General features: G+C 41.1%; 1 protein-coding gene across 1 annotated transcript in view; it reads right to left on the bottom strand.

Moving 5' to 3' along the window:
- Positions 1-15,392, bottom strand: part of TAF4B (TATA-box binding protein associated factor 4b) — a 73,239-nt gene that overhangs the window by 41,517 nt on the left and 16,330 nt on the right. Inside the window, exons 4-7 of the mRNA XM_069853992.1 lie at positions 10,907-11,074; positions 10,681-10,803; positions 8,498-8,587; positions 4,663-5,238 (exon numbers count right to left, since the gene is read on the bottom strand). Coding sequence (XP_069710093.1) covers positions 4,663-5,238; positions 8,498-8,587; positions 10,681-10,803; positions 10,907-11,074 — 957 coding nt within the window. The remainder of the gene's footprint in view (positions 1-4,662; positions 5,239-8,497; positions 8,588-10,680; positions 10,804-10,906; positions 11,075-15,392) is intronic.

Raw genomic sequence — 15,392 nt, 5'->3', positions numbered from 1 at the left:
TACACGCTATTAAGTTACCACTGTGTTCTTAGATCCACATCAATTGTAAATAGAGATGCTGAATTTCAAAATGTTAAGCAAAAGTACACTGAACACATCAGTGGGAATAGGCAGGACCACCTAGCAATACCTATAGTGAGTACAGCCTCTAAACAGAAACATCAGTACACTGCTGAGGGATAAAAAGGAAGGTGGTTGATAGTTCTCTTTAAAGAGGCTCTTGAAAAAAAACAAAAACAGACGGCAGGATGTCATCACAAAGACCTACAGGCACAGCCTATAAATACTACTTCTTCCTCTTCAGGGGCAGCTATTAAAATGCAAGAAAATAATACAAGTGCAGCATCCCTAAAAGCCTCATTTCTAAGCCTTCTAACTAGCAGAATGTGGGCTGCAGCTTATGATACATCCTTCGGAAAATTTCTTGATTAGGTGTAGTAGAAAGATGTGCTTTTAACAAAGCACAAGATTATAAACATCTTCAGGTTAAATCCTATGTTTTGTAGCAGTAGAAAAGCTAATACAAAGGAATTTTCAGAGTAAAGACCACTTTCTCCCCTACATCTTTTATTTTAACGCCAGAAAGACTGAAGAGTGCTTCTACAGCAACACCGCACAAGTTTAATTAAACAACAGACATTTATTATACTTCAGAAATTAAGCCGTCTCCTTCCATCATGTAACTTCGGATTTATCAGTAAACACCAGTGTAAGTATCAAACATTGACAGAAAGAGGTACACCGCGTATCACGTAATGAAGATACATCCCACTGCTAATATGGTTTTAGCCATGGTTTTAGCAGTAGTAACAGAACAAAATGAGCTGAAGGTAGTGTTAGAAAACCAAACAACAAACAGGCAGTTTGAGAAGAAAGGTAAGATGTGTACCTCCCAACTTTTTATGCAGATGAAAGAACCACAGCTGTACAGGGATGGACTGTGGACAGAGTAAAGGCTCAGAGGTGCAGCCCTGCTTTTCAAACTGGTACATGCACTAACATTTGCTTCTATGTCTTTTTATGAAACCAATTTCACCTTTCAGAAAAGACCCAGCTTCCATATGCTGGATATTGAAAATAATGCCAACAGGATCTTTTACACATTTAGATAATTACTGAACCACTGACCAGCCTGGATAAACTACTCAGGCTCTGCCAGCACTCACACTGACACACATCTAGAGCTCCTCCCTACCACCAGTGAGAATGATGCTTCATCTTCAGCATGCAGAACACAACAGCACAAGAACAAACAAGCATTCAAGATGAAGGTGCTGCAAACAAAAAGAAGAGACAATGTTAAATCAATAGCCTAGGTGGAGATGGGAAAGTAATTCAAGTAACTGAGGAGACTAGATCAACAAGAGACAGAAGGGATGTGTTAGCAGTAAAGTTGATTTTGTACTGGCTATTCCAGCTGCTAGATGAACAAAAGCTGGAAATCCTTGGTACTTGCAATAGAATAGGGCAACAATCCTAGAAACTTCCACAAGGATCTAATGCCAAAAAAAGATTATTAAAAAACAGATAATATCTGTAAGAAAGAGCTATTGCCCCTTTTCCTCAGTTTAGCAGCAAGAAGTAATAAAGAAAAGGGACTGTTCCTTTGTGCCTCGTTAAGTAGGTTGACAGAGATATCAGAATAAAAAGCACCACTCAAGTGAAAAGGACAACGATGTAACATCCAGCTGACAGCACAGGGACTGCTGCCTAAGAGGGACTTGATCAGCCTTACTTGAACCTGTTTTGCATTTGTAAAATAAAGTTTGGAGATCAGCAGAGAGGTGGGTAAGGTATCATCTCACAATACAAGCAGTACTGCTTCAAGAAGGAAGCATCACCAGCTAAATGCAAAAGCATACATCCAGGACAAAAACCTCTTAAAGAATAACAGACTAGATTCTCTGCTTAAGAAAGCTCAGCTCTGAGGGGACTCAACACTAACAATTCATGAAGAACAAGAGGCTGGAACAGCACAAGAACTGCATTCCTTGCTTCAACCGCTAGCCATGTCCAAGGAGCATATCTCGCTGCTAATTGTGGAGACTACACCATAAAACTCTTGCTCTTTATGCTATGAAGCTGTAGACTCACAGGAGCATTCTCACCACTGGCTGGTACCATAAATTTTCATTTATGGTGCTTTAGAGACAAAGTAATACGACAGCAAGACAAGCTTTCTCTTCAAGATGAAACCTTTGTGTTTGCCAATGCCCTTAAATGAGGCTGTGTTAAGAAAGGCACTGAGAATGAACCCTGTCCAACATGCACCTCACAGCACATACATGCAATCAACCGCAGCAGCTTCCCTGAAGAACAAGTCCCTCAATGTCCACCATCCAAACCCAGATTTTCAATAATCAAGCCACTGAAAAGACTGTTACATATTGCATCAAAATACTGCAGTGCTGCATTCTTAAGCAGCACCATTACATCAGAGCTGGCTCAAAGTTCACTTTACATTCCCAAGTGCAAGAGACCTAAATTAGAAATGGGCATGCAGAGGGAGTGCATGGCATCAGACAATCCTGCAGGCTGGAAAGGGAGAGAAATTGCTGGCAGCATTGTAAGGACAGATTTGCACAGCTGGCACATGCTTCCTTTCAGCTGGCAGCAGGACCCTTCTGTTTAGGATGGGAAGGTCCAGATTTGTCTTCTTGTGGGAGGAAAACAGACCCTCTGTCCTTTTAAGGAAATGCCCCAGGGAAGCTCTAGAAGATGCAGTTGCTTCTACCAGCTTGCTCTTCATGTTAATAGGTTGTCTGAACAAACATCAAGCTCCAGATATGGCTAAGCTGTGAAGTGGTCAACTCAGCCCTTCAGCTCTAAGACCAAAGTTAAATAGGTATTTTGAAGAGCAAGTATTTTAATCACCATGCCCGATATCTATCCAAATGAGTATAAAACACGTTTAGTGTGCAATTCAATGCTTGTAAGGGACAGTGAAGGAAAGCCATTGCAATAGGCTGCCACACAGTAGTAGCAGAAGAGGCAAAAGTAATTTCTTGAGTTCACCAATATCATATTTGAGAAGTGTTTCCACTCCCCAGTGTACAGTTAAGCTTCCTCATCTATTTGTACAGATGGTCAACCTTTTGCCTGGATTACATGGTTTGCCGCATAGCCAACAAACTGCTCTCCAGCCCTTGTACAACCTAAGAAACCCTCATTTTCTTCTGGCTGGAATTTCAAATTTAGCATCTTCAAGGACTAAGGGTATCAACTCCTTTTCCAATTTGGCTTTAGCTACTACTATCAAAGACTGTTAGTGCAGATGCTTGATAACCATCTTTAAAACAAGCCCACTCATAAAAAGATCCCCCATCCTCCTCCGTAGAGTTGAGTGCTTTGTTCTTTTTAAGCAAATCTGAAAAGCGAAAAGCTGGTAGCTTGCAGGATTCTTGTATTACATTCACCTTACATTTTGAAAGGCAGAAAATTCAAAAACCAAAACATTAGGAGTCTGAACACTGTTAAATCAAGTATGCACAATAAACAAACTATAAAGGAAATGCACACATTACATGCCCTACTATATCTCTTGAAAGTAAATCTAGCATCATAGGAAGACCAAAGTCTTCCCCTCTTTTTAAGGAAAAAAAAGTCTTTACAAGGAAGTCTCATTCAAGAACCGTGCTCTTTATCTCCCAAAGGGAGACCATTTTCTCAAAAATACTCAAGAACTTTATTTGTAGTCAGACAACATATTACTCAGTATCTCAAACACCCATAAGCCAAACCTAATGTATTGCACGTTGCCCCTTTGGGTATACCTGTTATCCAGTTTGTTGATGTTTAACATTAACATTAGCAAAAAGTTAACCTGTGCCAAGAAAAGAAGTGTTAACACATTGCTTTTGAGGGTATTGTTTTAATAAGACATTTATTCCTCCTGGAATTTGTTAGCTAATGAGGCCTGATATAAAAAGCTCACTTTTGGATGACTTCATAATTAACATGTCTTAGTAAATTTGGAGGTCAGAACTCTGCTCTGAAAAGCTCCTTGAGCTTGTCTGTACATTTCAGTTAACATATCATGAAACATCATCAAGCCTGCAAAGTATCCACGGTAGGAACTACCAAGGTAGAAACTGGAATCCCTGGTGGGCAGCAGAGGCACAGCCCTAACAAGGCATCTAATAGTAACTAACATAAGCCTCCCATCAGCAGTTTCTGTTTCTGATACTAGCATTTCCTGCCTTCTCTTTCAGATGCCAACCTAGCCTGGCTGCACATATAGTGAGCGTCAAAACTCATGTTCCCTCATGTCTTGGGCTGAATGTTTTGTTGACCACTATTCCACCAGACATGTCTTGCAAGGGATCGAGCTTACAGTTTGTCTTTAGATTCACCTTTTCAGCAAGGGTTCAATATCCCTATGACAAACAACTGATTAACTCATGACAGACTAGTTCCATATGTCAAATCAAGTTAAGATCCAAATTGGTACCCTCTTTACAAAACAGTAAAAGTGAAGAAGCTTGGTTACAGAGATCATAGAATCACCAGGCTGGAAAAGACCCACTGGATCATCGAGTCCAACCATTCCTATCAAATACTAAATCATACCCCTCAGCACCTCACTTAAAACACCTCCCTGAGCAGCCTGTTTCAGTGCCCAATGACCCTCTCCATGAAAAACTGCACAGGAATTCATCTTACCAACTGTTTCACTTTAACCATGTGCTGAGCACTCACTGACTGCCCAACAATGGAGTTCGGCTGGGAGATTTTAATACTGATTGGGGTTCTAATGACTGGTTTCACAGGCTGGAGAGGGGTTGTTGCTGAAGACTCCACTTTAGAGACCAGCAGTGGCTTTGCAGACTGGGGAGAGGACATTGCTACTGCAGAGGTGAAAACTGGCTTGACAGTTTGAATAGCCATCAGTCCTGATGTTGCTGCTGTTGTGGTGGGGACTGAAGCTGCAGGCCAAAGAGATGCTGTCACCACTGCAGAGGAAGGAACAGGCTTCATGGTCTGCTGAGATGTCGCTGAAACACTGACAAGGACAGGTTTTATAACCGGAGAGGCTGCGACTTGTACAGATGCAGATACTGGTTTTGTAACTGGAAGAGAAGTTGTTACTACAGCTGAGGCTGCCACTGCTGTTGAAGGAGCTGGTGATGCAGAGGTACAAGTCAAAACAGCATCTTGGGTTGGAGCTGGCTGCTGCATACATTGCTGGATAAAGCTCTGAGCATTGGGCATTAGCTGCCGTAAGGCAAGCAAGCTTTTCTAGAGGAAAGAAAAACAAACAACAGACATAACATGAGTAGAGTCTACCATAATGCTGAAACATTAGCAACTGAATCTTCCCCATCTTCCAACTTAATTTTTCATGAGACAACAGATTCATTACTTGACATGAGTTTTGCTAGAATTGAGGCCTTAAAACTTATGACAATACCACCCAGTGAAGATCACAAGAATCACCAGTACAGGCTGAGCAAAGATCAACAGTCACCATGGCTTCACTGCATGTAACAAATCCCATCTATAGGGAAACTCATTTGTAACTTTGTTCTTCTGTTGAGATTTTTTTTTTTTATTTGAAATTTGTATTCTAGAAAGAGACAGTTTTAACTAGTTCACTACCTTAAAAACGTTAGTCTGCCAAACCCCCTAGCTCTATTGTAACAGCTGTATTTATTCCATGGAGCCTGACAGAACCACAAATTACCCCAAAAAATCAGAAACAAGCTCTGAAAATATGAGCACTTCTATGCCAATACAGCCATATCTACACTAGGGGGGGATACTACTTTAATAATGCCTGTCTAACTGCAGCAGCACAACTTAAGCCAGATAGTTCTCTGCAACAAAAGAACATTAGTAAAGGTGTCTGGCAACATCTCATTTTTACTGCAGCTATGTTTGAGAAGGTTAATGGACAGAATAATCTTCAAGCCCTCTACAGATTTTTCTCCTTGACTATTTACAATCTGTTATGGCTCAGAACCAGGGGAAATCAATTCTGCAGCTACTTGTATATTCTCATAAACCTTCTTCCCCTCAACAGTTTTTGAAGTCTGTAGGAGTTTCCAGCACAGTGATCGTCCTCTGGGCTTCATGCAGAAGGAATGTGTTGTTTCACATGCTAATACACCAACTGAACAAATTGCTTAGATATCTAGACGTTCTGTGGCACACCTATCTTTAAGGTTCACTTTATTTTCTTTTAAAAGGTTGTTCAACTTTCCTCATGCTCTTGATGTGCAATTTAGTCACCAAAAAGCATCCAGCATGGATTTGAAAAATCTAGCAGGCTTTACTGCCAAAGTACTTTTCCATCTACTGAAACAGACAAAACAAACATTTCCAGAGACTTCATCAAAAACCCTGCAGCTCAAAGATAAGAAACAACTCCAAGTCTTCTCTAAAATTGCAGTTCACTAGCTGAAAGTCAGTTGTCAGTAAGCCAAATCACTTTTCTTTCCAGACTCAAACTGTGAGAGATTCCCCTACAAACAAAACCAGCACTGCTCCTCACAACACCTTAAAGAAGTGCTCCTGACGTCACCTTCCATTTGGCACTCAGTCAGCTTCTCAGCCTTACACACCAATTAAATCTGGTCTGCATCAGCTACACATCCATAAGATATTTCAGGAAAAAAAGCAATCGGAGTGCAAGATGTTTTAAAGGATGACAGCACTATAGTCTGCTAACGTTGTTTAGTCACTGTCATGGTCAAAGCTTCTGAAGTCACAGTATTTCACTGTTTTAGAGTACAACAGGAAGAGAGCACCTTGTCAAGGATTATGGGGTATGGGTACTGCCCAAAACAGAATAGCCTGGGTGATGCTGGTACCTGGCAGCATGCCACAGGAGAAACAGGCAGGGTCTGACCTATACTGATGAACCCAACTTAACCCCTGTGGAACTGCCTTGAGGTCTATGCACCGCATGTAGCAGCTCTGCACTTTATGGGATAGCTTAACTTGGGCTTGCGCAACTCCATGAGTGTATAAGGACAGCACTGTGCTTGAGCTAACAACCCTGTGGGGGACACAGTGGTTGTGGGCACTAGCCGGTGCTGCACAGTCACCTCTTGCCTGAGCTCCCCTGCATGAACTAGTCCAGGGCTCATCAGCCTGAGATGAGGCCTAACTCTGCCAAACTTAGGTGGGTTCTGCATGGAGCTATCAAGGTTCACCTGTGCTGCTTTGAGAACACCGCACAGCAGATCCTGAGCTGGCCCCACACACATGCAGCCAGTCCACATCCAGCAGGGTTCATTAGCCAGGGTCCTGCCAAAGGCAGCCACACTAATTCTGAAGCCCAACTTGCCCTGGCAGTCAGCAGAGCTCTGCTGAGACTCCACACAGCTCAAAGATTCTGCCAGTCACGCTGGTCTGACACTTGCAGCCTGGCGCTTCTGTAGCCAGAGCTGCACTAGATGCAGGAAGGCCAGTACTCTGAGCTATCTTTTTTTTTAAGCTGCTGCATTGGCTTTTATGAAACCTCCAAGAAAATAAACAGATAAGTGGCCGATATTAAAATTTTATATTAAACCCTGTAGAAAAGGCTGTAGTTTTCCAGACTTATGGCTAATTTTCTAGTAAAGCATTTAAAGGCTGCCACTAACAAAAGCATTCATCCCACACTTTAGCAGATTGACATCAGTCACCTGAAGTAATACCAACGTTATCATATGCTCTGTCATATATGCTGTCAAATACTGAGGAAGACTACAAACTCCAGAAAACCTGTCCCAGCTTTAGCACTTCACTATTCCTTGATTCTCAACTGAGCATGTAGTGAACAACAAGGAAAAGTACAGTACTCTTAGGCTTGCTAGAGCTATGTGCATTGCAACCAAATATAACTAAGTCTTCAATTTTTCACTAGAACATTGCTTGCTATAGAAAAAGATGTTAATTTTTATTTTGATTGTTAATATCCATTCTAGCATAAGATTTTAAAAGTTATGACTGCCTTTTTTAAAATTTATTATTTGCTTGAATGGAAATAGGAGTTATCCTAGGTTACTCTTCTTAAGTTACAGTAGTCCTGTCAAACTTTTAGAAAGGGATGGGCTTTTTGCTGCCTCTAGTTAAGCATAAACCTGCAGACAGACAAATACTAGCTTTACGTAGTTTCTTTGAGCTCAAATACCACATAACCTGTACACTGTTCTTTTTCTGTCTTTCGTATTAGACTTTTGTAGTTAGTTTTGATGAGAAAGTAAAAGGTCATCTTAGCATAGCTGCTCTACTGTAGATGCAATCAGCTTCCAAAATATTTATCTCAACTAATGACTAGAGGGTAACTATTTTCCAATTTAAGAACACAGCATAAGTTACTCCTGAAATCCTCCCTCCCCTAAAAAAAAAAACCCTGTCTTTTGAAGAGCAAGAGTCACATAGGGCAAAGTTAAACACCATTTCCTCAACTGACCTGAGCGAACACCTGTTTGAATGCTCAGACTCTTCCCTTTTCTGGCATTTCCCCCTCCCTTCATTCAATACTACACAGCCACGGTAAAACTCTTACCTTGAGAAAAGGAACCAAATATGGTTGTGGAGACGACTTGAGTTCCATGTATAGCTTTTTTGTAAATTCTTCTGGTTCAATTTTTGCTTCCTAAAGAGGAAACTATAATTACTACAGCAAATTATAACTATGAATCTACGATTTTTTATATTTTTTAACTCAGGTGTATCAAAAATCACAAACATTTACATTATTGTTCAATGTTATTACTCAAATGGGGTTTTTTCCTCTTATTAAAAAAAATGTTTTAGGATATAATGATCTTGTGATTTAGACACAATCATCAAATTAAATTACATAAACTCCAGGCAGGTAACACTTAAGGATACTTGTTCAAACACCTCATTGAAGGGAAGTGACAAACCAGTTTAAAAGGAGAACTGAGCAGCAATGAGCACCTCATGGTATGCAGAAATATTTTAAATCCACTACAGTACTTTTTTCCTGTAAATGTAGTTTATCTGCAAAAGGGTCAATTTAAAAAGACAGGAGACAAGACAACTCAGTAGTTTTTGTAAGACAATTCTAGTCTAATGCATACATAGCATAATAAAGCAGAACACTTAACAGTCTTTCAAAAGCAGGAGAAACTGCATATCAGAACACCACTCCTGCATACAACTATAGGACCAGTTGAATGGGTTGCAGAGTACAGCTTCCTTTCTTAATGCTTTCCACTCCATCCCAACACAAACGTCTGACTCAAAGGCTTGGGAGGCTGCAGCAGACTTCTGAGATACCTCATTCACTGCTACAGCGAGGGGGGGGGTAAGGTGGTGGGTAGCCCTAGACACCACTGCCCTTTCTCATTCTCCCAGGTGAGACCTTACCACAGGGTAACCAAGAAGGTACAGACACAAAGAGGGACCCCAGAATCAATCTCTGCCTTTGCAGAGAAATTATTCCTCTCACCCACATTCTCCTTGGGAGCAACCACTCCAAGGAGCTAGCTAGCAACCAGAACAGAGGTTTTAAAGACACTATATTCGCAGACAAACAGAACTTACAGTACCTGTCCTATTTAATCATTTGATCAGCTGCCTGTTAGATCTCACTGAGCTGTGGATACAAGTCACCAAGATCTCACCAAAAGATGCAGTGATTTAGTACACCATCTCAGTGCATATAAAGTGCTTGACATCCACTTCACAAGATGCTGCCTTAAGGACCATTGTACTTCACAGCTGTCATTTACTCATTTCCCTCGTGCATATGAAACATTAATTTATTTTGCATTTAAATCATATACACATACTGAACGTGAGAACAGCAGCATTTTTTAAATATTACAGAAAGCAAACAACATATTAGTGCTTGGTAACAACTGTTCCTAAAAAAAATAATATTTAAGTACTGCAAGCACAAGAACGAATAATTCTAGTATTTTTCTAGAGAATCCCGGTGTATAGTCCAACAGGGGTACAAAACCAGAGGAGGAAGAAGAATCAAGTGTTTTTTGCAAGGCTGCATTTTAAGACAATCTGCTCTCTGTGAAATTAAACCTCCATCTACCTCATGCTTTCTTAGACTGAAAAGTCCTTTGGTGCCACTAGCAAAGCCATCCCCCTCCACAAACCCACAGCCTTCTGCTACAGTGGAACAACAGAACAGCAGCAACGGTCAAATGCCAAGACAAGAAGTGGCAGGAGAAATCATTACCAAGAAAACCCAGCTGTGCTGAGATACAACACAAAGCAGCATACGGAAGCCACCTGCAAGGAGAAAGGAGGTTGGCAGCAACCACATTATTTTCTTTATCCCATTGTCTACAGACAGATTATGTCATGCTTGTTACACTGGAGCTTCGCTACCAACCTTTAAGTCAGCTTCTGTCTTGGAGTAGAGCAGTAGAACAGACTTAACACTGCACTACAACCTCCACAGTAAAACCGTTGCCATTGAGGATGCAAAATTACACCAGAAAAAAAACACTTCAGACCCAGAAGCAGTTTCAACGCTATGAGCTCCTTCTGCTGCCCATTAACGGTGCACATAAGTTGAAACAGAAATATGGGGGGAAAAATACAGCGTGGAATCAAGTTAGAATTTAAAATAAGACTTAAGCTTAGTCACAAACTTAGTCCAATTCTTCAGTTGTTTAAAAAAAAGAGACAGAACAAAACTATGATGAAGTCAATGTCAAATGCGATACACAAACAGCGCACTTTGTTTAAAAGTCTCACCAATAGATTCTGCACCAGATTCTTCACATTCTGCCCGATCTCACGGGCTTGAGGTCCACTAGATGCCAGTTTTACTAGCGTAGCAAGAAAATTCTTGCATTTCTTCGCATTCTCCAGCATCTCCTAGCATGGAAATAAAGCAAAGACTGTTAGATGTTGCATTGGCTCTCCAGCCTCTGATGAATATAGAGAATGTTAGTTTTTAATTAAAAACTTTTTTCCTTACTGTGGAAGCAGTGGTCTGTGCTACTGTTGTGCCCTCTGCTTTCACAGAGACTGCCTTTTGGGAGATAGCTTGTGCAGGTGGTCCTGTAACTGGAAGTTTTACAGGTGTTCCAGTACTCGAAGGCTTTACAGCAGTAACTGTAGTAACACTAGCTGTTGCAGCTGCTGGCTGAAAAGAAAAATTAACACTTCTTAACTGGAGATTAACGTGACAAACATACTGTATTCTGCTAGCGTATAAGGTAGCACCATCACTCCACACTACTATTTCAAACAAAGCATTTTTATCTGGTTTTAGAGTTTGGATCCATTTATTTGAGAGGCTCTATTTAATAGAGCACACAGAATGCCCACAGCCATGATTTTGTTTTTAAATCAAGGACAGGGGAAAGACGTGGCAAAGGTTCACCCAGACTGAAGCATGGCCTGCAACTTCAAGTGAAGAGAAAGGTAAAGTTGTCTTGCAGAAACCAATAGATTAACTTCCCCAGGCTCCTGCAGGCTGCAGTCCAAGATCAATGAATTCTGGTCAATGCTAAGCCAAGTGATACTGCTCTAAAGATAAATATATCCTTAACCAATTATTTATCTTCCTTTTCTTCTCCTGCAGCTCTTCTGCCAACTGCAAGACCTTATTTTTCCTATCACACATGCAGTAGGCAAAAGATGTTGTGTCCATTTTAGAGAGATGCATGTGCCACCAGAAGCAGTCAGCTGAGCAAATGCACCTAACAAGTTCTTCCTGCCTTTTCCTTGTGGACAACATTTTGGATCTCCTGTTCCCTCTGCCCACACAAACACACTCGCAACAATCAATTATTTTAATATTTTTTAAAAAATCTCAATAGACTTTACCAACAGATTCAGAAGCTCCGGGAACAGAAGAGTAATGAACATTTAAGAAAAACTAAGAACACAGTTGCCCCTCTCCTTTGCAAACCAGGCTATGTTATAGTTTCCAGAGTTTAAAAAAAAAACAAACAACCTACTAAACAGAAGTATTTCTATTAGAGATTTTAAAGAGAAACCCACACCCCAAAAACCCAACACAGCTCTTCTGATACAACAGAATACACTACAAGTAAAAGACTTGGCCTCTACAAAACCCACTACTTTCAATTTCCTGGCCTGAAAACTGAAAAGCCAGATTGAACCTTCAAGTTACAGAAAAGCAAGAGTTTCAGGTTAGCATTTGAAACCTGAAGCTAAGTGTAATTTTTCCTCCAAACCTCTGAAGAGAAAGGGCAAGTCTAGTTTTTTGGGCCAAATTTTAGATTCAGACCTGTGCAACAATTGCTTTCACTGACTTTTAACAGTTAAATACTACAGTTTAGTCAGCAATCACAAACTAGTACTTACTAATTGCATTAACGATATGCAGCAGCACAAGAGCCCAACCTACCCTACCACAAATAAAAAGTAATCAACTTTAGACAGACATCATGTCAAATATCAAAGAGCTTTTAAGCCTTTTAAAAAAGGGAAAATGAACAAACATTTAAAGCTAAAGCAAAATATTGGCGCTTGTCATTTACTTATAAATTGTTTTTTTTTCCCCTGGATGCATGTCCCCTCCCTCAAGCTGCTGCCAGCTTGACATGAAAGAAGCAGGCAGTTACCAGAAAGCTTTCCAGCTTCAGCTCCCGCTGTTGGTAACACTTTAATAGCTCTCTGCAGGATCTTTGCCACCACTACCGCCTCTTCCAAGGATAAGCCTCAACAGCTCTAAGACCATAGGGAGACAAACTGGGCACCAGAATCCCACAAACAGATGGATGGGAGGAGGACTGAAGGGGACAGAGTACAGATCTGTCAAGTTGCAATGCCCTGGGCTTTTAAAAGTTGAAAACATGAGGTTCACGGGAGCTGATCTCTTGCAAATTCCAGTATGTTTACACATCAAGACCAGAACAGCATTTTATCAGCTGAGGGAGGGAACAACAGTAAGTCCGCTGGACACTTTTCCCAGGAAGATGAATATATGGGAATTCAATTCCGTCAGCTGCCTTCAACGTTTTTCACTATTGACAATTCTCATTCTCACTTCGAGCAGAAAAACAAGTGTCACAAAAAAGGCATTAATCCTGCATATTTTGAACTCATTTCAAGAGAAGTGCTCTGCATCTAAATGAAAGTACCCCAGCACGATGCTAATAAGATACTTTGCAGCTTTCTTACCCCATCTGAGAAGAAGGTAAAAAAAGTGTGCAGATATTTTATCTAACCTCAGAGCTTAAACATTCAGGAATGTAAAAAATGAAAATACATTTGTAGATGAGGAGAATAATCCTGGAGTCAGTAAATCTCTAGAGACTTTTGCAGACAGCGTTGCAGTTTGTAGTTCATACAGGATAGGAGACAACACAACCAAGCCAAGGATTATTTCCTCTCCACTGTCTCCTACTTTGTGATGAGATGATACTTGCACATCAACACTTCTCTCCTCAAAAGACTGTCAGAACTAACATCAGCAAGTTTTTAGGACTAACAAATGAACTGCTGCCAAGAAAATCAGACCCAAAGGCTCTTCCTTCCTTTCCCCAGATGGTTTCTGCAATGTTATGCACAGACTCCCTTGTCAGCAGTCTTCTCTTGTCTACCCCAGGGTGAGTGAAGTGGTCCTGTGATGGCAGGATGGCATTTCACGTTTTCACTTGTTGTTGTACACAGGGCTTTAAAATCCTCTGCAAAACAGATGGGCTACAAGGAAGCCCTTCCAAACAGAACAGCCCTATTAATTTTTCCTGGGGACATCATTCCTGCTGTTTAAATCCAGATCTATGCTCACTAGAAGTGTTGAGGTTTCTACAACAGAAACAATACAGTTTACAAAAAATACTCCATGTCTACTTCTTAAAATAACTCAAAAGAACCTAAGTTAAACTGATTACATCAAAACTGAACAAAGTACTGAAGAACCAAGTCAAAGGCAGATGTAAGTTTGAAAAGGAAAAGTTAACAGCATGATGAATCTCAATGTTTATCCACATGGGACTGTGATAATGCCAGCAGTTTCGTCCGTCAGACGAAAGAAATCTTTACCTTCATCTCTTCTCTGCAGTGCAAGGGTAGTGTAGTAGATGACTACTGCTTTTATATCCTAAAGATCTCTATGTAGATATCACAAGCACATGATCTGCAAACTAGTACTGCAAAATTTAAGTGTGTAAGGAACACTCATTACTGTTCTTAGACACAAAGCATATGTTGTTTCCACTCTAAGAAAAACGGAGAAGTGTATGGAGAAGGGCAGGCCTCTGGGTTTTGCCCCTTAACCCCAGTGTTATCCATCTGCAGTGGGAAGCATGAGAAAAACACCAGACAGAACTGCAAGTAGTTTTCAGTTGCTGATACAGAAGAACAGCAGGAAGACAAATTTGTAAGTCAGACTGTTAGTTACTGCTGTCAGCAAACATATCCCCCAATCCTTCAAACGCCCTCAAGGTCAAAAACATACATACAGCATGGTTTCTTGAATGACTGATCCTGCTCATTTACCGAGTGCTTGGTCAACTGCTATAGCCCAGACTCCTTCAAGCTCTTGTTTACAAAAAGGTGTATACTAGCCAGTTTTCCTCCCAGTTTCTCCTCCAGTTTATAAGGAGGACTGAATATTTTAGCTGCAGAAGGAAGCAGGTTTTGGTTGTCTTTTTTAACTACACGTGCTCATCCATAACTCTGATTCCCAAGAACCAAGCCAAAACTGTACTTAGTCGGCCACAGCTAGCAAAAATCTCATCAGAAGAGTCCTACAACAACCTCTGGGGGGGGGGAATAAAACAACCAAAAAAAAACCCCAAAACCCACAACCTAGGAAATAAGAGAAAAACTACCTAAAAGTAATGAAGCATTTCCAGTCACTGCCTATTTACATTTGTATCTGTGGAATCTGTCTACCAAATACAATTAGAGAACATAGGTCTTCAGCTGATCTTCCTTCAGCTTTTACTAAGGACAGGGCGAGGGGGAAGAATGTAGACCTGAAAAAACAGCTTGACTAGGGCAGACAGCTCACTTTCCCCTCCAACAATATTCCAGGTATAGCTTTGTTTTCCTAAGAACCAGGTAACCCAAACTGGAGAGAGCATTATAAACCCTGCACCTCCCAGGAAAGCATCAGCAAGAGCCTGAAAGAGTTGTGTTACCCAGCTGGAGGCCAGTTACAAACGGGGTTCCCCAGGGCTCAGTGCTGGGTCCAGCCCTGTTCAACGTCTTTATCAATGACCTGGATGAAGGCACTGAGGGCACCCTTAGCAAGTCTGCAGACAATACTAAGCTGGGTGGAAGCGTGGATCTGATGGAGGGTAGGGAGGCTCTGCAAAGGGATCTAAACAGGCTGCGGGGCTGAGACCAATGGCATGAGGTTTAACAAGGCCAAATGCCACGTCCTGCACTTGGGGCACAACAACCCTGTGCAGTGCTACAGACTAGGAGAAGCCTGGCTAGAAAGCTGCCTAGAGGAGAAGGACCTGGGGGTGTTGGTTGAC

The sequence above is a fragment of the Phaenicophaeus curvirostris genome, chromosome 3, assembly GCF_032191515.1.
Source record: "Phaenicophaeus curvirostris isolate KB17595 chromosome 3, BPBGC_Pcur_1.0, whole genome shotgun sequence".
NCBI lineage: Eukaryota > Metazoa > Chordata > Aves > Cuculiformes > Cuculidae > Phaenicophaeus > Phaenicophaeus curvirostris.
The sequence above is the reverse complement of the archived record's forward strand: the minus strand, read 5'-3'. Positions and strand labels throughout refer to the sequence as shown.